This window comes from Xiphias gladius, chromosome 9 (genome assembly GCF_016859285.1).
Source record: "Xiphias gladius isolate SHS-SW01 ecotype Sanya breed wild chromosome 9, ASM1685928v1, whole genome shotgun sequence".
Taxonomy (NCBI): domain Eukaryota; kingdom Metazoa; phylum Chordata; class Actinopteri; order Istiophoriformes; family Xiphiidae; genus Xiphias; species Xiphias gladius.
This window is the reverse complement of record NC_053408.1, coordinates 10,888,756-10,916,212: the sequence shown is the minus strand read 5'-3', so window position 1 is coordinate 10,916,212 and position 27,457 is coordinate 10,888,756. Positions and strand designations below refer to the sequence as shown.

Sequence of the window (27,457 nt, the reverse complement as noted above, 5' to 3'; positions counted from 1 at the left end):
TTTGTCCCTGTGGCTGGCCAGGAGGAACTACTCCATACCCAGGATATCCAGTCTGTTGCTGCTGAAGCTGCAGTTGATGTAGCTGTTGCATCTGCTGCAAATGGGCCATCCTCTCCCTCTCTCTGGCCCAGCCAGCATCCCCCAACTCCTCCACGCTCTTACCTCTCCTTACCGGGGCACCAGCTGCATAGTTCCAATCCACTGGACCAAAGATGACTGGCTTACCATAAACCACCGGGCTCTTCATGGCTCTAGCTGTTTATATCAGCCTGCCCGGTGCTGATACAGTTTCTTGTTCAACGTGGCTTACTCACTCTTTCCAAAGTCCTGCATTCCATTACAAAGCACTGTGGGAGACTCCACCTGTCAGGCATATTGTCTGTAACTCTCCCACTTGTTTTCTCTGTTTCCTCTCGACTGTCTCAGCAGGACTGCCTGGCCAAAGCACCTCCCAACCCTCAGTGTAACAATCGTACCCTCCCCGCAGCCATCTCAGCGAATCGTAGAAGAAGAGAGGGGGGGGGGGTTATTGAAGGAGGGGCCTCCTTGTGTTAATGATTCAGTGGAGTCACATGAGTGGAGGATTAGCACAATAACCCCTCCCATTGTTTCAATTGGCTAGTACCTCTGTTTGCAGGAAAACAGTCTGCCTGGAGATTTTCTTTGATGGAGGATGGGGACTAACTTCACTTAACTTCGGCAGAGCCAAAGTTCACTGCCATGTACAATCCTTCATCCTTCCTTGTATCCTGTTTGCTTTGTTTTTGTTCTTTCCTGTGAGTTTCTCTGCTGTGTTCACCAGGTGATTCATGCTGGCTGCAGTCACAAAAGCAATAATGCAACTCATGTTGCATTACACACTGCCTGTGTATACAACCAGCCCTTACTTTCATATTCTAACTTTCAGCACTGGTCCAAAGTACATGATATTTTTGAGTAAACTGAAACTGAGCAAGAAACTGACCTCAGTTTACAAGAAGGACTTTGCCCCACATTTCACGGAGGGGCAGTTTTCATTTGGAGTAATGACTGATTGAGAGAGGAGTGTGAAGTAGAAAACAAGTGAAAGAGAAAGATCTAAGGACAGTTATTATATTTAGATATCTAGAGCCAGTAAATGAGCGTGGAGAGGGAAATATTTTCGAGAGAACACAACACGATTAGGCCAGAACAGCTACTGAGCAAGTAGCTGCTGGTGTGTACAATGAGCTATTGTTGGAAACTGTCCCCACTCTCAGAAGAGACACGATCTTTTAGTGTGAGAAAAAACTCAGGCCTATTCATAAAGCTGTAGTATAATATATCCCTCCCCCCCTTAACCCTCCATGTAAGAGGGAGGCACTCAAGAGACAGGTTTAAAGGACTTGCATACACTCAAATACACGTGATACACACAGACACAAACATGTGAGATAGTTTCAATTTACATCATAAGCTGGCACTTCTTTGTTCTCTGAATACCAAAGGTTTATTTTTTAGAATTTAAATTTTGCATAAAATCCAGCTTTTTTAAACTGTTGTCAAGTTGATACTAGAGAAACTTTATAACAAACTAGGACATAAAAGTTGCTGTTCAATAAAACTAGAAGCTCTTACTTTAATAAAAAGCTTCAGAGTCTACCTATATCACAAACAATGCCCTGTTACTAGATGATTTTATCTTGCACTCTTTTCTTATTTTCTTTACTACAAAACAAGTGGAAACAATGCAATGAATTGTGATATTTAACATTTAAATACCTAAATCCCTTTGAATCAGATGTATCTGGATTTTGTTTGTTGGTAAGTAGGTTAGTGTATATTACCATAAAGCATTGTTAAGATGCACACTTTTACAGCGTACAAGCAAAAACTTAGGTTGAACACCGCAGACACAGAGTTTCGCAAGGTAAGGCTGAGCAAAGAAATCTTACTCAGACATTATTCTCTTCTTACGTAAGACTGTTTAATTATCAGTGCTGAAAGTCTTAGCTTCCAGTAGCAGAACACGACCGAAACTGTGTTTCTGTACATGTGTCAACTGTTGGAATGTCAAATACAACATTCCTCTCCTTGGCTGTGTTAGTTTATGTAAATGAAGCTGTCATGGGCTTAATCGACATCCTCACATCTAGAACAAGTGGTGTGACGCCCAGGAATAAGGTCATATATCAAACTGTCTGCAGCCTAGAAGTCTCCCAGTTTGTAAAGCTGACTGAGGGAAACCTAAACCTGAAACGGATCCTGAAAACAGCGTTAAACAGATCAGCCTGTGGTGTCATGGAGGATGAGGGAGGCGTTTTAACAGTGGGTTTAAAGAATTAAAGGAGGCTGAAGGTCAAAGAGCTTAAACAAGAAAAGAGGAAACACAAAAAAACCTGCTCTAGTGTGTGAGAAAAAAAGGGCTGTGTATGCATGTTTTAAACTTAAACAGAGGCTTAATCACATTATATGACCCAATTCATGTCAGCCATGATATGACTTACATGCATACTTGGGAAAGAGATATCTGACTAGCTACTAGAATGCAAATACAGCACAATGTGTTTCATATTCCATTTGGCAAATTAAAATTTTTTGGAACTTTCTTTTATTTCTTGCTGAAGGCTTGTCCACTGTAACTTTATAATTCTTGTTATAAAGTGTCACCACACACACTCTAACAAAGCCATATAGGATTAATACCATATACATACTCTGCATATAAGATATTTAAGATACAGTTTTAAAGATACAGAACACCAAAATGAAAATCTTTTCAGAAGAATCAAATTGAGTATGTACAGTATGAGACTGATTACACTTCTGAATTGGCCTCTGCAAAGTGAAGTGCAGGCAAAGCAAAGTGCTGAAGTTACTCCCTGCCTTGTAACAATAAGCTGCCTTTGTCTCTCAGACGTCACACTCAGGAACACACCCCGCAAAAGCACAGAAAAACACTCACTCCTGGGTGAGTGTGTGTGTATGTGTGTGCACAGGCGCATAGCAAAAGGATGACAAACATATTTTTCTGCAACAAAGAACCTGAGCTATGCATTAAAGGGAAATTAAAGGGAAATTTATTAACATCCTAACATTTCCTGCTAAAAGCTGTTGTGTTTTACTAATGTGTTGGTAATTACCATATCAAACATACTGCAATGGGCATGTTCTTGGCTGTTTTTCCCAGAGTTAAATATTTGAATTTACTACTGGGAAAGGAGGGTGTGAGCATTCCTGTAGTTTGACGAGTGATTCAAAGCTGTTTTTTGCATGACCTGGCACATGTAGCCAATGTAACCTGTTCTTGCCCTCAGGCTGATTCTTTTCATTGACAGACATAAAGATCAGGGATCCACCCCCTGACGAGCATTGGGGAGTGAAGGAAAAAAGTCTAACAGGACATGGGTCATTGGACTCATTATTACTCATTATTAGTTTACTGGTATTAAAAAAAAACCAAGATTGATAAGTATCAAATTAAAATACACTGGATTCATCTCGTAGTAGTCAGATTACCTTAGTTAGATGATTTAAGATTAAGGAAACAATAGCTTTAACTGACACTGTGAGAAACTCTTTAATTAAAAAAAGAGAAAAAAATACACTATTAGTGTTTCTTCAATAGCCGTGAAATAGAACTAAAACTAAAAAGTCTAAAATTAGACACAGTAAGATAAGAAAGCAGCCTGGTTGTTTCTGTGAATGGTTGCAATTAGATTGAAAGCTTCTAGGTGAATGACGACATCTGTACGTGGGGGTGTGTGGTTAACAAAGAGAAATAGTGAGCTCTGCTGTCAGAAAGTTGATGCAAGCACATCAAACAACAAGTAGCATGTGCAGATGGGAAATTAGCAGGCTATTATACAAGAATCAATAAATAAAGTAGGAGTGGGTGATAAAGACGAAATAAATTAACCTGACATGAGTGTCTGCTTCTGGCGTTAATTATTATTATAATTGGTGCAATTGCCATAAAGCAGTTCTGCTAACTGATTTGCCACATCAGCCTAACATACCCAGAGACATTAAAGGTGGAAACAGGAAACCATGGCGGAAACAGATCTCTGATAATTCGATATCATCAAATCACCCAACCCAAGAATGACAGGTGTTCAGGGAATTCTCTTATTTTTTTATCACCAAGCTTTCAATAATTAAAACAGTCATAAAAATATTAAAATAGTTTACAACGTAATCATATTTCCACCCCACTTTTTTTCAGGAAGAAGTTGAAACCATATGGGAAAAGTCAATTGAAAACGTTCTTAAGAACTGCTGTCAATGCCCTTGAGCAAGGCACTAATCTGCCAACTGCTGCAGTGACTCAATGACCAGTGAGAAGAGAACTGCAGCCATAGCTAAGAGCAAAAGAGATGCTTAAAAACAGCAAGAATGCACAGTCAACAAAACACCGACTGTCAAAAAGCACAACAGTCTAACAAATAACCTGATATAAATAACCTGATAAACACCATGTTGAGTTAAAGCCTACCTGTCGCTCTGTTAAACCTGGCTTCCCAAGCCAGTCCAAGCAGTGTGGAGAGGTGTGCCACAGGCCATGTCACAGCTCGCCACAGCCACCCTTTGGGTCTTGCTCTAAAGTGGGACATAACCTGTCTTCACTACTGCAAAAATCCCAAAACTCACACCCAGTGTCTTCAGTCTCCTTACTCCTTTCGGAAAAGAACAGATAATGGAGGAAAATGATGAAAAGTGCAGAGTGTAGAAAGTCTGAGGAAGGTGAAGGAGGGAGGAAATTTGGATAGAGAAAGAGGGACTAAGAGAGCGAGAGCGAGAGAGAGAGAGAGTGGAAAAAGAGACAGAGGCCTGTGTGCATTGCTTACCCTCTCACTATGTACAGGAATGCACCTCGAACCTATGTGAAAAAGTGCGGGGCTGCCAAAGACAGCACAGAGCACCCAGATAGTATGAAATGGCAAAAACAAATCCGATCCAATTAGCTTTGGCTGCCTGTGGTCCAAGGAGTTTCAATTATACATTTGTATGTCATGGGAAAATGTATTAAGTTTGTAGTTATTTGATCAACCTATTTTATTAATTACATGTGATTAATTTATTAATTACACGTGAATATTTAACAAGTTAAAAAAAAATCTGCAAAATCTTCGTTAAAGCAAACCTGCAACTGAATCCTCACATTCAATACAGGTTTATAATGGGTCATGCTATCATGTGACTTATGTGGAGTTCTGATAATTCACTTTATTTTACTTTTTTTTTTAAATTTCATAATTTTTGCCTCTTAAAACATGATTTTATGGGTTGTTTGGGATTCAATTTTAAAAAATGTTAACTATAGTAAAAGAAAGTAATGCAGTTTGAAAACTAGAAATCAGTCATACTAGATGAGATGTAAAACCTGTTAACTATTATTACCTCTAAACTTAATTGAACTCTAACATCTTTTTTTTTTCAAAAAATACAAGACAAAACTGAACTCAAAACTGGACAAATTCACTTTCACAGAACTCTGCTACAATTGCTTACTTTTCTAAACTAACATTGTACAGAAAATAAGCAAAATGAACACACACACACACACACAAACAAACACACACACACACACACACACACACACACACCGCTGTGATGACCCTTAAATTAATACACTATCCTCCGTCCGCAGATCATTGTGGACAGTAAATAAGGATGTCTTGTTTGCATAATTTGCAGTGGAATTTTAATAAGTAGTGTTTGTGCGTGAGTGTGACAGAGGAATCAGAATAACAAGTAAAAGAGGAAATCTGGTAAGTACTGATGTCTCATTTTTAGATTCCTGTCATATTACATTTTGTCTTCAGAGAATGGAACTAACCTGCAGGCAACAAGGACTCAGAAGTGAACTATGACATCCACTAAAAAAAATTCTACTTTATTTGTTTTCTGTTTTGCATTGTTTCCATGTACATTTACCCATTCTGCTAGTTAACTGACTTGTGAGTCATTGCACATACTAATTGATACCTTCTGGTGAACATATCTATTGTCTCTTAAGCATTTTTAACGGGTGTGATAATTGTGACAATGATTTTTCAGCCTAATTTTTTTTAATTCCTGTGCTGCTGCCAACTCCTTGTGAAATTATATCCAAGCACTTACTATGGGGAAAAACCAACCAGTGTTAAGTGTTGCATCCAACCCACCTCATCTGGAATATCCGTAAGCTCTATCATGTTATCTTTATCTCTAGAATGCTCAGTTTTTGGTCCAACTAGACTCATAGAAGACTCCCATATGCCCTCGTGGCCTAAGGGGTTCAACTCCTTGACCATTAATTGCAAAGTTTCCTGGTTTAAACAGGGCACCTTTCCTGAATGTTATCCCCTATCTCTCTTCCCTTTCATTTTCTGTCATCTTACTACTGTTCACTATCTAGTAAAGGCATCAAATGTTCAAAAAACACTTCTCCTACCCCCTATCCACTCTGCAGCAGTCTTACCTTGTAGCTGCTGCTGTTCCAGGGCCAGTGTCTCCAGCGTGTAGTTGCAGAACTCCAGATTCTCCATGGCTTGCATGCGGGCTGTCTCTTCCTCTTCCTCCTCCAACATGGCCCTGAGTTCCTCCGCTGTGTGCGCGTATGCCTCCATGTCGTGCTCTACCTCTTGTAGCCGTAGCAACAGCTGGTACCTCTCTTCCTCCTCCGTCTCTCTCTGACTCTCCAACTCCATCTCTCTCTCCAGCTCTTTCTCTTCTTCCAACTGGCACTGGATTTCACGTTCCTGCGCAGCTGCGAGGTCACCGAACTCTGCCTGCCCTTCCGTTATTTGGTCAAGAAGGTTTACAGCTGGTTCGTCAGGGGTGTAGAAGATGGGGCTGCTTGCGAGGGGGTTGCTGGTTGGAGGAGAAGTATTTTGTCTAGGGCAACGAGGAGGGGGACGCGGAGCAGGGCGGGCCGGTTTGTATGCAGCTGGGGCTGGGGGACGAAGGACTCTTGGACGAGGAGGAGGAGGGCGGAGGGTCCTTCGCCTCTCGAGTGAGGAAGAGGCAGAATTTGACTGCAAGAGATGGGACACAGGGGAATGTGCGGAGCCTCGGATTATATCATTTTCATCACCATAGTCCACAATAGAAAAGTGTCGTGAAATATGGGATTGCTGGCTCAGGTCACCTACAGACAACATGTCCCTTGAAGCACTCATGTTAGTATCTCCATACGAAGTAGTTAAGCTTTTCTCAAATTCAAAAAGCTGCTGGGATAGCTTGGCCTCCAAGTCACTGGCTGAGGTTGCCAAGGCATCTAAGGTGATGGATGTTGGCATTATCCCAATGGAGCCACACACTGTCTGCTGGGAAAGTGTCCGTGTATCAGCGCTTCCCATCATCATATCAGCATCACTGACACTAGCATGGCGAGTTAACTTCTTCTGTTTATGGCCCTCAACAAGGTTAATTAATGCCTGGCCAAGACTGGCACTTCTGTTGTTGGTGGTGGCAACATCCACTGGTGGCCTCTGGTAGTATCTGCTGTCTTTAGGCCAACCAGACCGAGTGCTAGGGAGGGTTAGGCTATGAGTTAGTTTGGGTTGTAACGGTTGAGTGTTACCATTAGTATAGGTAGACCGATTTTTGCCAGAAGATGGGCCACGGTGCCTATGGTTGCGTGCAGGCAGGCTAGGCCGAGGTGGGAGTCTGGGCCTTGCTGGAGGAATGGATCTGGGTCTCTCAAACCCCCTTTGTGCCGGCGCGATAGGTCTACGTGGTTGAGAGTCAGGCCTGCTACCTCCTTCTCTCTGTGCTCTGTTGTTAGTTTGAGCCCCAGCGCTTTTGTTTTCACTTTGCCACGTCTGCTCCTCAGTCCTCTCGAAGAAATCCAGGTCCCACACTGTATGATCCTCATATGTCCTCCATTCAGGATCATTCTCTGATCCATTGGGACATAAATGACCTGAGCTGTATTCAGTAGTACAGCTGCTCTCCTTGTCTTCTTCTGGTTCAACAACATTTGTTTCTTCTGCAGTACCCTGCCCATCGTCCTCTATTTTGACAAAACGATGAGGAAAAATACCGCGTTGCCCTCTCAGCTCCCCCTCCAGCCAACCGTCTTCCAAAGTGCTTATAACATGTATGCGATCCCCCACATCAAAGTCCAACTCACCTTGCTCCATGGCCCGAAACTCGTACAGTGCCACTCCATAGACACTGCCCTCCTCCTCCTCCTCCTCTTCTTCTACTACATCCTCCTTCTGCTCCTCTTCCTCTCTCAGAAAAACATCCCCTTCTTCCACACCTTCCTCCTCAGTACCTTCTCCTGCATCATAAGGGTCCTCGTAACTGAACTGTTGAGGGTCATCATTCACATACTCCACAGGCTCCTGTGGAGATCGGAGGGGACCAAGGAGCTCCACAAACCCCTCTGGGAAGATTCCTCTGCGGCCCTCCAGCTCTCCCTGGAACCAGCCTGGCTCGGGCAGGCCTGTGATGATGATCAGGTCGCCCTCACGAAAGTCCAGCTCCTCATTTAGCTGTGCATGGAGGTTCATAAGGGCCCGGGCCTGGCCTAGGGCATATGGTGGGAGCTCTGAAGCCTGGGCCTGTGCTGAGCGTTCAGACAGCTGCCTCGAGTGACCTGAAAGGTTCAGCTCCTTCACACATGATATGGGGAAGAGACCACGGACGCCCCAGGCATTACAGCCACGTTGCCATGTTTCCCCGAGGTCCATGGACCCCCCTGCCTCTCCGACTACCACATCACCTAGAAAGACATAGAATAAAGATTTCATTTAATGTTCATATTACTGATAGGGGTCACATCAAATGAAAATGTTTTAAGTCATACCTAAATGCTAAATAAAAAGTTGGACTTTCTAAAATCACTAACTTCAGACAGTTCTTATTCTCATGTGTTATATTTGTCATTTTAGCATCAGCATATAAAGGCAATGATAGCAGACAGGCTGTCCTACTGGTTGCTCTAATCAATCTACATTATATGCACATTTTCTATATTTGTTTGAGTCTCACATTCAGCCAGTTAAGTAATTAGCAAAACAAATGTCTGGCAGAGAGCTTGATAGTTGAGCTGTTTTATTTTTAAAGCATTCTCTGCACTGCCGTGACAAACACTTAACTGAACAGAGCTGAACTGGACATAACTGAATTGAACTGACTTGACATTTTCATCTGAAATTCAGGTAGCTTTGTTCACATTACAAAAACATGTAAATTACCTTTATTATTGCATTTCTAATAACTCTGCTAGGGTCAGAACTGTTGCTAATATATCTGGAGAATCAGGGATTAAAGGAATGTTGACTGGTCAGCCAGAAATCATGGAGGTCACATTCCAAAGACCTGCGGCTCCACCCCCCATTGTGTCTGTGACCAAAACTGGAACACTGCCAATACGACCATGGAAAATTATACGGAAAATGAACATTTCAACTTTCAGACGGCCAGTGAGGACCGTTTCCTATGTTTCCTATGATCCGGGACATGTTACTTATTTATGACGATATATAAATATACTGGAATATTGTTATTGAGTAAATTTGCTCATGGTTTAAATCGAAAATAAGATAATAAATCAAAACTAAAATAAGAAATATGTATGTATGATAAAAATACACTGAATGAATTGATGTTGAAGAGCAAATCTGTGAATTCCCATTGTGTACTTAACATGTTTAAACATAACCAGAAGTGTTTGACTAAATTTACAGAAGATGTTTATTTTGTTAAAAGCAACTTTTACTGTACAATTCAAATATGGCTTTTCACAATACTTCGACTACAACTATGACTACAACTATTACTAGCACTCCTAATGACATTAGAAGACAACAATAAAAAGTTTTACCAATATGAAAGATAGCTGCAAACATCAGTGTTGTATCCCTGAGATTTTTGTTGAATGAAAAATCAGGAGAAAAAAAACAAAACAAAACACAACAACTAAGGTAATCATGTCGGACGATTCAGGAATGTGAAAAGAAAACAATAAGTCAGCGGTAGACAGTCTATGTAGGTTTCAGTTTGGCATCTGGGGACATCTAGTGGGGAGTTTTGGAAATTAACCTTGTGTGTTGTGTAATCACTGCGTGTTTCTGTGGTGCTTTAACTATGAATTTCCCCCATGGGGGATGACAAACTTTTTGTTATTTACATCTTTAACCAGGCAGAGAATGTAAACAGCATAAAGAAATTTATTAAAATGCAGAGAAATGTGTATCATCCCATAACTCTTGTAGATGACAGATTTAAACACTTAAGAACAGCAGGCCCACCAAAATGGAGCCGGCTATAAAAGAGAAATTATTACTAATCAGTTTATTTGACAATTTAAGATTTAATGAGTGAGAATTTTCCCATCTGTGCATTATATGTTTTTTTTTTTAATAAAATTGATTCATAGTTGGAGTTTTGATTGATTATGGCAGAGCCATAAACTGCCAAGAATTCAGATTCTATGCCAATTTGAAGAAAGTTTAATCAATATTTGCTCTAACAGTTAAAAACAGCACATCTCCAAAATGTTGACTTCTCAGGAACAGCTGCAGCTCTTCTTAACCGCAATAAGCTTATCCCATTTCTAAACAAATGATTGAACCTCCAGTGACACTGAAGAAGTATACTTTTGTCATAAAATGTTTATGAAAAAAAAGTTAAACACTAAAAATAAGGTTTAGTAAATTTGATTCATTTAAAGAATTAATGTTATGTGAATAGCCTTAAGCAAAACAGTTCTTATAAACCCAAAACCAGAGAACAAATTATACAAGATCTGATGCAAACCTGTATCTGTTCCTGACCCTCAATGCAAGGTTCTTTTGTAAACCTACAAATTTTACTCCTGTGTCATGGCATCCGTCCCCACTGCAATGGTCACTAAGTGACCATTGCCTTCTCTCCTAATCAATTTCCTAGAGAAGATCTACCAGACATTACAGCAGCGTCTTGCACTGGGTTAGAATTGTTTCTTTGATCATGTAAATAACTTGCACATATTCTTAAGTTGTTATTTCCTTTCAAGAACGGAAAGAAAAACACCCTGTATGCCTTGTCTCCATTCACTATGCTCAATCCAATCAGGGCTTGCTTTGTTACAGTATGACTTATATGTCAATTGATTAGTATGTTCATAAAGCTAATACATGGTTTTAAAACTACATTCAATTTTAGCACCAGAATAAGAATGTTGACAATAACTAGAAACAATTTAGTTTTTATCTACAAGTCTCTCATTTCGTGGAACGGCTATTAGTACAGTATAATAAGCAATACTACAAAAAGCAAATGCTGCAGGAAAACCATTGTTTGATTTTTCCAAACTGGCAACGTTCAACTCAAGAGAACGTTGGCTGCAGTTTGTGGCAGTGGAGACAAGGCAACAGTCAGTCTGATGGTCAGGTCACAAGGTCCAACACAACACAACTACACTACAACACAAGTGCAAACAATTTACCTGAGCACATCGCCATCAACAAGTAGCGTTAAGCTGAGTGAGAAAACATGCCCCGTTAGAGTTACCAATAGTGCTATTTAAAACACAGTGCTTGGCTTGTGTTACATCCAGTTACATCCAGTCTCCTGTGCAAAGCATCTATTTAAAAATATAAAAGAGCCCATGCGGGGTTCATGTTTTAGAACACAAAGAGTGACTGAACTGTTCAAAGTCTAAGAATGGGACTGATCATTGAATCATTGGGACTGATAGTTGAATCATTATCTTAAAAGCAGCATGTCCATACCTCTCTTCAGAGACAGGTTCCCCGGCTCCGCTGAGCTGAAATCACTGATGCACACATAGAGGCGATCTCCAGGCTTGGTGCTGGGAATAGTAACCTCTTCCACAAATGTAATGGGGAACTGACCTGAGGACGGGACATAAGAGGAAAAAACAGAGTGAAATGACATCGGTGAATGCAACGAAGAACACCTCTACTTCTGTTTCCTGAAGAAAACGGCAATGCTGACACTTATATGTGTTCATGTATTGGAATCAGTATCTGGAGAGAAAAAAGGTGCAGTTGGTGAAGCCCTAAGGTTGAAGACCTTATAAACATGCAGGATTACAATAAATTCCAGGCTTTTCGGATGCCTGCTGTCTTAGTTTGCTATTCATTACCTGTCTGAAAACATGTGTAAACAGATGCACTGGCTTCAGAAACAAAATCAGGACCAGTTAGGGTACTACATCCTACCACAGGTACCTCAGCTCAAATTGAGGTACCTCCTCAACTCAAAGAGATTAATGTAAGACAAAAGTCTAGAGGTTATACATTGTCCCCTTTCTGGGGGATTTACAGTGGTCTAAAAGACTGAAATATCTCTGTAAGAGAATGCAAAGAGAATAACATCAATTTGAATAAATCAGAATTGTATTAAGTGTAAATAGAAAAGAGCCTTACTGTAAACAGCTTGTGCATTTCATTGAAATTCACTTCACTAGATGTATGTCAACATTTTGCCCTGTATCAAAGGCATTTCCATTTTTCCAGGGAAGACATGTCATAGATGTATTAACATCATCTGTGTTTTTCAGGATCACTTCCCCTCTGCACTTCCTTTGTTATGTTAAATGACGTTCAAAGATTGGAAAACTTGTGTGGATTTCTTTTAATTTGACCCTTCAAGGACAGAGGAAGCAAGGGAACAATGACACACACTTCAGGTTCACATCTTGCCAAGAATGCACTGCGATTTTTCACTTATTCCTCTGCAAAGTGCCCGACTGAGCATAACACTTTCTGGTGTTTAGGGATTTACCGTATTCCTGAAAGTAATCCAACAGAAATACATAATTTCTTACTTTTCAGATTAGTTTTCATTGATAATTCTCAATTATGAGACCTGCTGAAGGGTAACAACGTTTCATTCCTAATCTTCTGTAACCCTCAAACCCTTCCTCTTTACTCTACCAGTTACCAGTTTTGAACGTATGATGTAATGTATTGCAAAATCATAAAGGAAGTGCAGAGAGGCATGTCAAACTATAAGAGAGCACCGGTGGACTGCATCCCTTGGCTATTCAAGTGACACGTGGGAGCTGAATCTGTACAGATCCAGTTTTAATAGATATTTTACTATCAGTGCATGTCTAGATTTAATTGCATTAATTAGCCTTTGAAGCAGATTTGTGTGAAGGAGCACTAACGTGTACACGTCAATGCCAAAATGAAAGACCTATAAGTCCCCTACAGTTTCCAACTATAAGCTTCTCCATGTAGTTTTTCCATTAGGCTGAATTTCTTTGTGGTGAAAGGGCCATTTCTTAATAGAAATATTCATCCACACAGGTTTTATTCACAGCAATAATGAACCCTGACACATTACCTGTGACACCATCTTTGTTACCAAGCAACCAGAACTCATCCACGACACTGAGCACCTCAATGACATCGCCGGTGAAGAGTGGCAGCTCCTCGGAGACGCTGGGGAGAAACTCAAACACGGCACGCACCACCGATCCCACCTCCATTACTCATAACCTGTAGAGGCAGAGAGAGAGAGACACAATGGGAATAAAACACAATGTTTTTTATTTAAATTAATGAAAAAGTTCACACAGAATGGGGATGAGTAAATATAAAAGGCCGAACGAGAAAAAGCTGAAAATGCAACACTTTAATGAGAACATTTCAAAATGGAGTCTTTGCTATGAGGCAATGCGTCTCAGATTCTGAATAACTCATAGCACACTGCTGCTATTTAAGATCCTCACCACACTAATCAACCAATGCCTCTCAGAGAGACCCAGCTTTGGTGAAACGTCACCAAATGAAAGGGGAAGTGAGAGCGTGAGAGACCTCCAAGAGAGACAAAGGAGAGAAAGGAGAGACAAAAGTACGAAAAGCAAAAGAGAGCGGTACTTAAAAAGGCTGAGGGACATTCCTCAACACTCCTCTATCCTTCTCCTGTTTCTCTCCTTTCTCATGAGGAAACAAGCGTTAGGGATGGACAGTGACTACAGCTCTGTGCACTCTGGGTGAGGCAAAACCTTACAGTACATATTTTATATCACACACACATCCAAGTCAAGTAGATTCACAAGTGAAGTGTGTACCTCTCATGTAACTGTTCTTATACTTAATACTGCATTTATGGTTAAAGTCACAGCTTTCAGCCGCTGTTCTGACATTGATTTCTCTCTGTTTTGTATGAAAGCTTATGAATCCTGTCATTTTGACAGGTGGGGGCGACAAGACGTCATCAGTTCACATCTTATGTCGCAGCAAAAGCACGTTTCCCTCATTAATCCTCTCTTCACTTCTTTCCTGCATCTATTAGTTGGATCGATGAAACAAATACACAATCTAAATAAATAACACCAAGAGGGATACTAATGTTAACATCCTTTTGAATTGAATAACTTTATCAAAACGGGGTCTTTATTTTCTCCAGCACTTTAGTAAGCGTCTCAATTCCAATTCAGAGGAATATAATCACATTTACCAACTTCTGCTCTTTTTAAATCAGATAACTTCTGGCTTTTCTGTGCATGCACATCGGACACTGGATGAGTTTGCATTAATAGATACATACAATTAGTCATAATATAATCACATCTGTGAGAAGAGTCCCTAGGTTTGAAACTGCATTCATCAGTTTAAGTCACATAACACTCTGAAAAGTTATTTAAATTTGTGCTCTGTTGCTGACTACTTCAATTATCAGCAAAATGAACAAACACACACAAAACAACACAAAAATTACATTTAATAAGTATTTCAGCAGCCCTTGTGTATAATTATCTGGAGACAGACTAACCACAGGTGGGGATAGACACGCTGAAAGAGACGGGAAATGAGAGAAGAGGGCTGTAGTTTGCCACAGTCAATGGGGCCTCTGTTACGTGGGCCCATGGAGCAGAGGGGGGAAGAGGAACAGGACTCTAGCCCAGTTCAGTGCCACAGTCTCTGGAGAGAGACACAGCTCAGGTTGTCCTGGACGTGGAAGTGGAGGTAGATAGAAGGGACAGTGTTTGCTGGTTGGGTGGTTGCTTGCTTCTCAGTGAAGGTTAAAAAACACTGTTCTGCTCAACAAAACAGCTGGTGCTCACTGTTCAGTGTGTGGTAGGCTGTGAACTCAACACCACACCATGTTAAAGCCACAACGAAACCCAAGCCAAGGTGTTAACTAATGCAGGCTAAAGCGAGATGTCCAATAAGGGGCTAGAAAGGAGAGCAGGCAATGAGCACAAAAAGGCTGTCTGTCCTTTTTATGCCGTGGACACACACTATGTTGATTGTTGTTTATCTTCATTTCATGCAATATTGTGAAGAGTTGACTTCAATTATCAGATGCAGATATGCTTAATCTTTCAAGAAAACATTTATACACACGACATGTAACAATATACATCAGGTCTACACAAAATGAGGAGTAACAGCAATGACAAAAGAACCAAATCAAACCGCACTGGTATTTGGTCTCATGGTCAGCTACATAACTGTAGTTTAAATATCACAAATATACAAATCCCCTACTATTACTGTTACAGAGCTCAGGATGGTCCAGACCTCCTGAGCTCTGTGACAGTCCATCAAGACATGTTGCTGTGTTTCAGCATCGTCACAGTAAATTACTGGAAACTCCTTTGTTGTGACAAAACAACCCCAGGAAATTACAACTCTTGCTGGAAGCCTACCATCTGAAATCAGCCACCAGACATCTCCTGTGCTCTCTGAGATATTTTTGTCCACCATAATGAAATACCTTGAAGTTTGAGGACACATAAATTCTATCAATACACGAAAAGGTGTCCGTTATATGTTAACATCTTATCATTGAGACACTTTTCTCTTTTATGAGGAGCAAATCGAGTTCTTCTTTTCTCAACGACGACATGGGAAGGCATTTCTCTCTGAGATTCGAACACCGCAGGGGCTGTGAACTCAGGTGAAGCGGAGAAGGGACCTGAATGGATTTTTTTGATGGAGCGGCTTGTGCCTCAGGTGGAGGAGGCACAAGCCGCACAAGTTGCTTGCAAGTTGCTTGCAACTATCATCATCATCACCATCAGCACTATTGATGTCACTATACTCATCAAAGTGTTCCTCATTTAAGCTCTCCTCAACTGATGGTGAGGGTGTGGTATCATGTTTTTCACGAGTTTTTCACGAGTCCCACCCACTTCAAACCAGGAAGAAAAGATGACACAAAAAATATTTTAAAAAAATCTCTCATGTGAAATAAGCAAACCTGTACAAACTTTGTGTGTTCATGTAAAACCCAAACACTCTGAGAAAACAGGTTTTCGGGGACTCAACCCCAGTTGAAATTGCTCTCTTTCAGACACTATAGTGAATTTAACATGTCCTGACATGCAGACAGGTGAAAACATATCATCCATCTATGGCAGAGAACCCATTACAATTCACAAAGGAAACCACTTACGCTGAAGTCTCTGACTCGCATCTGTTTTTTTAAAAATATCCCTTGTGGTGTACATCTGGGGTTTTACAAAGCTCCGCCACTTTTAGTTGTGTTGTCGCTTACAGAAATGAAAGCAGAAAGTCTCCCATCTACTTCTTCAACTTGAAACAAATTCATATGCTGTTTTGAAAATTCAAGTGAAAATCAGTGACGGCTAAGCGTTAATTTGCAGTTTAAAGGGCAGAAGCAAATGTTCGCACTTACTGACAGTGTGTACCTCTTTTCTAGGATAAATGTAAGAGAATTAAGTAATGTTCTGAATAACTAGTGACTTCTATTGGATGGCAGCATTATAACATTTCTCAAAATAATTTATTTAAAATGCACTGCTACCTGATGTAAACTATAATTGCATTCTCTACGTCGGACTTTAAGAGGGATGAATATTCTGTATGAAATATTTCAACAGACCTCCATTTTTAAGAGGGAGAGAAAAAGGGATGTTCTCTTCCTGTTCCCGTGTGAGGGTGCAATGTCCCTTTATCTCAGAGTAAGTGCAGTTTGTTTTTTTGTCATGCATCTTGTCCAGCCTGCCACCACCACAGCCGAGCTTACAACCAACACCCAGAAAACCAAACCTCTTTCCAGCTGACTACAGAACCAGGACCAGCGCGGAGTCACTGAACTGCTGCAGCTCTCTTGAGGTTAATCCTCAGATCTGCATCCAGCCAGACAAGCTCCTTAGTGATATTTATGGGTCTGTCAGTGTGTCAGTGGCCCCTGTGCTGGGTGACTTTTACACCTTGCTCTGGCAGACGACAACAGGGCAACACGGTACGGTTTTCCGGGGGTGATGCTGCGGCCACATACAGTAGTTGAATGTAGTTTGTATATTAAAATTTTACACACATAAAAATAAGCTCATATCTTTCATAAGTACGACAGAGTAAATGCAGTAAAGTACTGCATTAATTTCTTTCCCTTGATAAGTAATATAAACTGCTGTACTTCCACCAAATGCAGTGCTAAATGGCAAATATCAAAATGAATCATAAGAGTCACATGGTTACTGTGACCAGAAAAAAATGATAAGCTTTCATTTGATATTACATAACAAAACGTCTTGGAGATATCTAGTTTAATGTCTCAATAACACTATAACATCACTATAAGGCCAAGCTCTAGTTCAAACACTTCTCAGCCTATTTAACTAAGGACAAGGGTAATTGGTTTCAATTTCTATCCAGCTAATTCCTGTTAAATTAGGTAGCATTACACATTAATTAGAGATTAGGGATAATACAAAAAATGTGAACATATTCCCAGAGTATGCCAGGAGAGTTATGGTGGTGTTGGATCTCTTCACTCTGTTTCAACTACCAAAACGATAAAACCAGTTTCACGTCGTCAGAAATTATTTTTAAAAAAAGTAGAAAAGAAGTACTTAAATTTTTGGTAATTCCTCTTCATTTCTTTGTAAAAGAATACTGTGTTTTACATGCTTCGTGTTTCAGCTTGTCAGTGGCTCATTCTGACTCATAACAGCACCATCTGAGGACCATTTTGGTTGGCTTGTTAAAAAAGAGAGGGAAAAACAGGGTCACGTCAGGCGTAGCAGGAAACGTTTCAAATAAGATGGTACCGGTGCCAGATTGTACCAAATCACTGCCCTTCCATCAATGGAGGGCATTTTGCGTTCATCAGTGAAATGGACAACTTAGTGTTAAATGTTTACCTGCCACTGCAGAACATGTCTTGGAAAGTACAAGGGGCATTTTACACACTGAAAGGTCTTCAGGCGTGTCTCCTCTATTATGATTTACTGTATGAGGTCCTGATAAGGAATGGAACTCTGATCAAGACTGAATACGCTCAAGCAAGCTCCTGATAATACTGTAAGTGCCAGCAAGTAAGGTGTATTACAAAATTGTTATATTAAATCCCTGCAGTATTATACAATTTGTTTTATTTTGATAGAAAATGCTTAACCTTTAGCTTTCAATACAGTAATTTCAAATTAGCTCCTGAACACATTCAAAAAACACAAATGACGCGATGCGTTTGGTCGATTCTTTTTAGAGAGATAGGGCGAATGACACAGTGTGACTGGGACTAGTGTGCTCCATTTGGCACTGTCCTGGAAAAAGTAACAGGATTACGACAGACAGCTAAGTCAACAACTGACACACACACACGCACACACACGCGCACACACACACACACACACACAGTATATTTACACACACATCTCACAGCTGACAGCGGGACAAAGGAACAACTGTCTGATCTTAGAGATGGCCCTGAAGCCGTCATCGCCCTTTACTAAACTATCTGTGTATGTGCATTTGTGTGTGTTTCCAAATATAACAGATCAGCGTAAGATGAAATTTAAACTAACTTATGTATATGGAGGAAGGTCTGTTTTATAGAGGTGCGTAGTAAGGGACATTTACATTGCACAGTTAATGTTTTAAACTGCAAAGATTTTAAATGAGTACTCAGAAAAGTTTCGATGTCGTCTAAATGTCAAACTGTCTTCTCACCGTATAAAAATAAATGAAAGGTAGTTTAAAGATTAAGTAATCACCACAAGCCCGAATATCAGTGTCTCTTCTATTTAAGCTTGCCCCGAAAGGGTTTTGTACCACAAATGTACTATCTTAATTAATGTGAGCTAAATTGATTATTTGATCTATAGAAAACAATGCAAGTTAACTTAGAAGTTGACTTTTCTCTATCTGTCTAAATGGTGATAATGCTTGGTACAATCAAATTTTTATAAGACTATACAGACCAAAAATACACACATGTAGTTTAATTGATTTGGAAATACTTCCGAAGTTGCTGAGAAAAAAATGTAAGCTCTGCCATTGCTGCAAGGCATCTCAAGTTTTCCTGCCCATACAGGTAAAGCAGGGTGAGTGCTGAAACACTGTGTTATTGTGAGTGTAGAGTGGAGGAAGTGGAATCTGCTGACTGCCTGTATCTTTTATTGAACAGAGTCATCTGATGCCAACAATGAAGCCGCTGCCTCATTATCTGTCTGCCTGCCAGGACCAGACTCACACCGATGCACAAACCATGTGCAATTCATCCTATTCAGATATCCTGAAATGGCAGACTGGCACGTGCCCGTGCTTGGATGTCAACACACACTCATACACACACACACTCACACACACTCACACACACACACACACACTCACACACACACACACACACACACACACACACACACACACACACACACACACAGACTGGTAGAATTCTCTGGAGTGAGCTGGATGACAGCTGATGTCTTTTGATACTGACTGTTTACTGTGCAGCAGTCTAGTCCTCCCATCCAGAACGCTGAGTCCACTGAAAAGCGTTCACCTCAAAACAACATCACCGAAGCAGGTGGACAGCCAGCGGACGGTTCTGGATATTAAAACCCGTGGGACATCTGTCGCTTTCCTTTTGACCGTCCAGGGTTTGCAGCACATGTGATGGTGGACGAGGAGGGGGGAGAGTGAGAAGGCTCTGACTAGCTGACAGTTGTCAACACAAGTCATGTGGTTTTCTAACCATGTGTTCATGGAGTCGGTGCCTCACAGACCCCCTGTGGCACGATGACATAACCAATCTAGATATGAATTATGTATTTTTATTTATTTTTTTGTTACAAACAAAATGTAATGAACTACAGCAGTAAACTTTATTTTCTGTGATTGTGAATAATTTGTCAAACAGTACACACACCAAAACCATATGAAATGATTTAGTTTAGGGCATTCTGCCGGATGGGTGGTCTAATCCAAACTACTACTGAATTGTCATTATCGATTATTCTCTTCTCTATATATGTTTGGTTTACAAAATGTCAGTCTTAAAAATGTCTTAAAGTCCAAGGTTACATCTTGAACTTTCTTATTTTGTCCAACCAGCAGTCAGCAACCCAGATACATTCAGTTTAATATCAAATAAGACCCAGAAGAGTAGCAAATCCTCACAATTGAGAAGTTGTAATGAGGGAATGTTTGGCGTTTTTGCTTGAAAACCGAATTAAACGGTTAATTGTTTATCAAATACATTTTCTGTCACCCGACTAATTGATTAATGGACTAACAATTTCAACTCTTGTCCACATACCATGTAATGTTCTGGGTTTGTTGCATGTCACACCACCAGTTTTTGCCATTTTTCTCATCTTTTATCTGTCTCATAAAGGCAATCCTCCAAAGTATAACCGCTAAAAATTAAGATACAGTAGAGTACCACATTGTGCTCTAATGTCATTACAACAAGTAAAAGGCAGGACAGTGAGGAGAGCAGTCAGGCTTTAAAGTGCATTTCAAACAGATGAGGCAGCACTACGTGGCCTCAGCCAGCTGGATGAAAAGTACACATCTGGAGAGCTGAGTCAAATGCCTAAAGATGCCAAACTCTGTTGAAATATTTGTTGAAGCTGTCTCTTCCACTCAAACATGTGTACAGTGAACACATAGAGAAAAATGGCTGCAAAAGCATGCGGGCATACTGTACTGTACACTAACGTGCCAACTCTGCATTTCTATACAAACTATCACTGTAGGTGAAACAAAGCCTATTTTGTCACAAGGCCATCATCAATACACATTCAACATCTATTTAAAATAGCCTAAACAAAATGCTGACTTCTGTGGCTAGGATGACAGATGACCAGGTTGTAAATGGAAACTCCAACTTCGCAGATAATTGGAATTAAACTCGCTCCGAGACATCTATAACTTTCCCACTGGCCCCAGGTGAAACATATGGCACACTGGGAGAGGTGTGACAATTACACTAGCCCTATGAAATAATTCCTGTCTAGCCAAGACAGGTCTTGTGGTACAAATCAGCTGTCACTTTCTTTTTTGGTTAACAATTAATTGAGTCAGGGCAGGACAGGCCCATCCCTGATCCCTTTCAAACCAGCCATCTTCCACTCCTCTGAATTTCTGCAGCCAGTCCTGTCTTGTTTGTCTCTCCTCTGGACAAAAACTTTGGTTAAGAAAGAGCAAATTGTGTTTCTGTCGATCATTGGGTGTAATTTAAGGGTTGTAGTTCTGCTTTGTGGCTTATTAATATTAGCTGAAATGTTTAAAGTTAAAGAGTTAAAAGGAACAATGCAGGGAAATAGACTAACTGTTCATTGTCTTTAAATATTTGAAGGGGAGGAGAGTGTAACGGGAATTGTAAGTGTTGCAGCTGAATATAGGGGAAAACCCTGGGTGGGTTCTTGTAAAAGACTGGAAACACTCTTTTTGGCCCATCCATTAATGAAATCCACCTCCATCTTCACGTTTTCATTCACTTTGCTTTCCAGCATCTCTGGACTTCAGCAAGCATGCAGGTATTCCTCCAGGGAATGTGCTTTTTTTTCAGACTCCATTTCATCCTGACTTTTTGTTTCTCTCCATTACATCCTCAATCCCGCATTTGTTTTCCCGATCCTTTCTCAATCATGCCTGCGTTGAATATCAATGGCTTGTATGACACACACACAAGTATACAGACACTGGGTGGAACTGCTCCTTTGCATAAACATTTCCACACTGAGGCGGACAGCTCAGATGCATGTGCTCAGAGGGCCAAGGCTGCGTTGTCACGGATACATGGATCTGTTTGGACGGCAGAGGGTTTTCCCTGAGAGGACCCCAGAGGTGCCCGAGGATATGCCACACCCTTAAAATAAGGCTGAGCCCTAATAGTTTGCATATGAGCTGTTACATAACTGATCTCTCCTTTGGAAATCACATCATGGTAACTTGCAGAAACTGGACTTGATAGTGCTGCTGACATGCTCGTGAATCATCTCTTGAGACAACTCTTACTGGGACTGACCTGGAATAATCTAGACAGAGGATTGTAATACCAGGCCTGTAGGAATTCAGAAAAACTGCCGAAACTACTGCAGTGCCAGTCACAGCAATTGTCAAATGGTCACATGCTTGACAAGAAAATACGTATGACGAAAAAACACGGATTGCTCTCAGGTTCAGAACTAATGCTGCATGCTTAAATAAAGCTTATTTAGGGTGTAAAAGTTCAACTAAACTACAGAGAGATAGTCTACAGAGATGCTTCATATCGTAAATGTTACTGTCGTTAAGAGTTTACGGGACTTTAAAACAACTAATTTCTCTTATTTGTCATATGTACAAAGATCACCAAGCCCAAATGTCACTTCAATTTGTAGAAGGATGGCAATAAGATCAGGGTAAAGCTTTGAGTCTCATGCCACTGACACTTTAGTGGCAAACTAGTATCTCTATGTATGTTGTAAAATTATCGAATACTGTATGGTGGCCTAGGAGGATTTAGCTAAGGTGGATGACACAGGTGGATGTCATTTATGTATATCATTTTAGCCTTGACCATTAAATTGTACACATTGGGATAATGGTGCTCACTTTTGTACAGTCTCTTCTCAAAGTTGTACACACAAAAGTGGCGTAAGTAGTTGTGTGAAGAATGAGAAGAAAAAAAAAAACAGACCTTGAGAGAGAAGCACCGGTACCATGTTGACTCTGAAAGTAACAGCTAACTGCGCAGATTATTGAGTGCTTTCTTGTTTAGTCTTCTTGCAACATGCAAACTCTCAGTCTCTTTGCCTCCATGGCTGTTTGGCTCAGCTTCTGTGTAATCCAGTCTTTAGAGACTTACTCACAATTAGGAATACTGCTTCTGTATAAAAGTATATTTCCTCCATTCTGTCTAAATCTCTGCACATACCAAACTCATCCTCCCCCTTTTCACATCCAGTTCAAATCAAATTAAGTCTCCTGCCTCTTCATCCAGGCAAACTAATACTGTGCTGCCGGCAAAGAACGTAAGGAATGTTGTCACTTTTTTTAATGTCTGAGCCATGTCTTCTCTTTGAAGTGATGGTGCATTACATAATTGGATGAAAATTGGGACTTTGCAGTATTTCCCAGGCATCATCCACTTATTTTTATTATTGCTATTTTGCTCTGCTTCACATTCTGGCTGTAAAAAAAAAAATCATATCACAGTCATAATCTATGTTGCTGTTACAATATCCACAATTACATGTTTCATTGGATTTATTGGAACAGCTACTGCATAGTGTTCGTGAGACATGTAATACATGCAGACTGACACAAACATCTCAAGTTTCTTTGTCACCAACTTCTGATATAGGACCCCGTTGCCAGTGTTCAATAATTCAGCGACCAGGATGTTTATGTGCATCCAAAATCCTGACTATGCACTAAGCACAAAAGCAGGACAACAGTAGAGAAAAAGATACCGACACTTGATTAATGCTCTGATAGTAATTAAAGAAGCAGCTTTCTGACTAGATCATTTGCCTGGTGTGACTGAGATGAAGGAGTACACTTTCATCTGCAGTCCTCTTACACAAAGAAGGACAACTCTTTTTAATTTTCAGTTGAAGATCCTGGTTGGATCCCTGCAGGCAAAGGAAAATGGAGAAGCCTTTATGGTGTGTGTCAGTGCCAAAGCGCTGTAACTCATAGCACCGACAATGCAGCAGAGGACCAGAGACAAAACTGGTGAGAGTGGAGTAAAAATATTTATATAGTGTATAGTGTATGGATGGTTTGAAGACATGCAGTCAAGACCAAATTTACGGAAGTGAAACAAGAATAGTTTAACATACATAAAGGATGATGATAAACTTGCATGCGTTGGAGATTCAAGCAGCAGCAACCAACGATGCCTCTAAGTTCTGTTGCAGTTTTGTATTTCGCATTTTATAGGACAGATCAAAGTTCAATGGCTAAAGCTGTGTGTAAAGACACATTCTGTATTGTATAGTGCAAATGAAACAAAGCGGACATGTCATGTCACAACAACACACAGTGCAGAGATAAATGCTTCCTCCATAGTTTAATCATGGATGAATGTCACATTTGGCTTTTGCTCTTTTGACAGTGAGCATCGCGTTTCAGAGATTCCTCCTGAAATAATTACGGCTATAATCTGTCCATTCCCTTTAATAACATAAACATGTTTGAAAAAGTCATACTGTACAAATGCGTGTGTGATGGTCAGCTCTAGCAGAATACGTCTGGTCCAGACTACACTCCATTGTGTGCACACAATTTGGAGCCCACTCCAAGCCTGTTCCGCTAAATCTGGATAGCTGACTCTTCAGACTGTTTGGGCCAAGTGGCTGCGTCAACTGCGTAACTACAAAAAAACCCTACTGCTCCTACAGAGGCCTGTCAGAGCTTGAAGGTCTACAGGCCCTGCATGCACCTTATAATGTAGTGTGTGTGTGTGTGTGTGTGTGTGTGTGTGTGTGTGTGTCTACATTGTACAGTTGCTGTCACGTTTGTATCAACACTTACTGAGTCTTTGCAATCTGATCAAAACTAATTCAGACTGGCAGAAAAGTTGAACTGAACAGAGATGTCAAAAATGGACATGACCAGGCAGAACTGAAAAGAGTAGATGCAAACAGAGTAGAATGAACAGAGAATTACATACACTGATATTACAAATTATCCAATGTGATGACATAACATGAGAGAACATATGTGCATTTATCCATGAACAGTTTCTCTGATTTTTCAGAAAATGGATTGATGTACGAACCATGATATAAAATGATGTACACCATGAGAGAGCATTTAATCTGCACTGCCCACTCTTTGCTGAATGTAACAGTGACATGTTATGGCTTAGAATAGAATACAATAGAATACAATACAATAAAACATCAGACTGGAATAGAACAGAACACAACAGAATGGAGTAGAATAAAACTGCACAGAATCAGAGTCAGAAACACAAACAGAACAGAAAACATCAGAGTCCCTGTGACCAGACCACCATACTTTAGTTTGTGTTTGTGTGTGACCAGAATATTCCCTCAGCGCAGTGTGTGTGTGTGTGTGTGTGTGTGTGTGTGTGTGTGTGTGTTGGTGTCTCCCTCTCAGAGTGGAACAACTGACAGCAGCGGCCACAGGTGACAGGCAGACAGACAGACAGACAGGCAGGCAGGCAGACAGAAAGAGGGACAGAAAGAGGGACAGGCAGACCGGCAGCAGGGGGATCATTTGGTCTGCAGCCCTTCTGTTCACTGCCATCACTCATTCAGCTCACGTCATTAGTGATTGAGCCCGATAGCTCTATTCACAGGGAGGCTGCCTGCCCTGAGGTCCGTGCGGAGGATAAATCATGCCCAAAGTACGCCCAAACGACTGTCAGCATCTGGCTGTAACAGTACAACGCTCGTCCCTACATGTATTATGGAGGGAAATGCATTGTTATTACCCACAGGTGTACCAGAAAGCAGGCGATGTTAGGGTGGTAGATGTAAAAGCATGCATTCATGTATTATTACAAACTTTGATGTATCTCTTGCGCAGCCTTCATCCCATCATATGCGTTTTAGCTCTAATGTACAAGGAGCAAAAGTCAAAAGGTTGTTTTCTTTTTATGTTTGTTTTTTTTTTTTCCTACCTGTAAAGTGTCTGACCGTCCCGTGGTTAAACGTGGGACCGGGCCGTTAGATCCAGTCCGACAAGCTATCCGACTTCTTCAGCCTGGTGATGTGGTGGTGGTGGCGGCGGCGGCGGCGGCGGCGGCGGAGCTGGCTTTCTCCTCGACACAACTTTTCTCAGCAAGCTACGCTTCCCCTCGGCGTTGGAGCCGTGCACGGAGCCACGAGCCCGAGGGGGGTAAAAGCTGCTTCACGTCGGCCTGAAAGGGCAAGACAACATGTTGGCAGGGGAAAGCGTCACCGCGGTCCAGGCTCTGTCTCGGGTAGAATCAGCTGTCATCTCATTAGAAACAGGCGCAGCCGTTTCGCTTAGCGCCTCTCCATGCCTACACACAACAACGCCACCCACTTTTTTTTTTCTTTTTTTTTTTTTTTTTTTTTTTTTTTTTTTTTGCAGGTGGTGCCTGTGACTGAAAAGCCCTGACTGAAAAGAAACGAAAGTGGAAGGAAAGGCACAGTGATGGCTTTTTTTTTTTTTTTTCCCTAAGTGCGGCGCCCTGCTGCGTGGTGCCTGACTGAAAAAAAAAAAAAAACGAGAGTGGTTTCCCGATCGACTGATTTCCTGACTGCTGTGGCATTTCAGGTTCAGCTGTATTCGGTGTTACTTTCTCAACAGAGCATAGACTTGTGCAGCCACAACTATGAGTCACGGGGCCAGTAACCAACGGTGCCGGGGTGACTCAGTACATTTACCCAAGTAGTGTACACATTCGAGGTACTCTTACTTTACTTCAGTATTTACATTTTATGTGACATGAGACTTCTATCCACTACATTTCAGAGGTAAATGTTGCATTTTTTTTTTTACTCCACTACATTTACCTAACTACCTACCCACCTATCTACGACTATCTACTTTGCCCATGCAGAATTTACAAAAAATCAGTGTATAAAATATGATGCTATTATTATAGTTTGAACAACCCAACAGAATATAAATCATTTGAAATTAGCTTCACCTTCACGAGCTACAACATTAAACATTAGTGCATCAGTTATGTTGATCCTGTAATATGGTATTTATTAAAACACAGGGGCAATTTTTACTTTAGTCTAATGAGTACTTGTTCTCTTCATTAGGGTGGAAACTAATAGTTATTTTCTTTATCAGTTCATCTGCGGATTGTTTTTTTCTATTTATCAGTTAATAGTTTGGTCTATAAAATGTTAGAAAATGGTTTAAATGGATCTGTGTTGAAATTTACAAATGATAAAGTTGGTAAAATCATTTCAAGGACGTTTCTAGATTTACCAGATCACGGTGTGGTATATTTGACCAGTTCAGCATAATATGTGTCATATAATGTGTCATCCATTGATTGTGAGATACATGTGAGGAGGGAACCAACACTGCTTTTGTGGCAGAGAATGAACCAAAATCAACTCGAACATTTCCTCAGTTCATTACCTCATTCCTGTGCAGGTCAGCACATGTTTGGAGTGTCCACTGCACCCAGACCAAATATTGTTCACAGCCTTTCAAAGAAGTAACATTATCTAAGCTTGGAACGTGGCAATTTTTCTGTCATAACAAGTCATTTAACTGAATTAAATTGCGTGTTCTGAATGAATTTTACATGTAGTATGGCAAGAGTGCTTTTGCTCAAGCTCTACTGTTTCTTAGGTCTGCTTTGAAATTATAACATGTTTGATGCAGTTAGA

The 27,457-nt window shown here is 40.7% G+C and overlaps 1 protein-coding gene across 5 annotated transcripts in view; it reads right to left on the bottom strand.

Moving 5' to 3' along the window:
* The window catches only part of LOC120794400 (dynamin binding protein), a 47,789-nt gene extending 21,954 nt beyond the window's left edge, over positions 1 to 25,835 (bottom strand). For 2 of the 5 annotated variants that reach the window (XM_040135457.1, XM_040135459.1), the window contains exons 1-4: positions 25,756 to 25,835; positions 13,255 to 13,409; positions 11,670 to 11,792; positions 6,422 to 8,674 (exon numbers count right to left, since the gene is read on the bottom strand). In XM_040135457.1, the coding sequence (XP_039991391.1) occupies positions 6,422 to 8,674; positions 11,670 to 11,792; positions 13,255 to 13,399 (2,521 nt within the window). In that variant the 5' untranslated portion in view covers positions 13,400 to 13,409; positions 25,756 to 25,835. Of the gene's footprint in view, positions 411 to 6,421; positions 8,675 to 11,669; positions 11,793 to 13,254; positions 13,410 to 25,755 lie in introns of those variants that run through there. The other 3 variants (XM_040135458.1, XM_040135460.1, XM_040135461.1) reach the window with 2 other exon arrangements.
* Between the last annotated feature and the right edge of the window lie 1,622 nt (positions 25,836 to 27,457).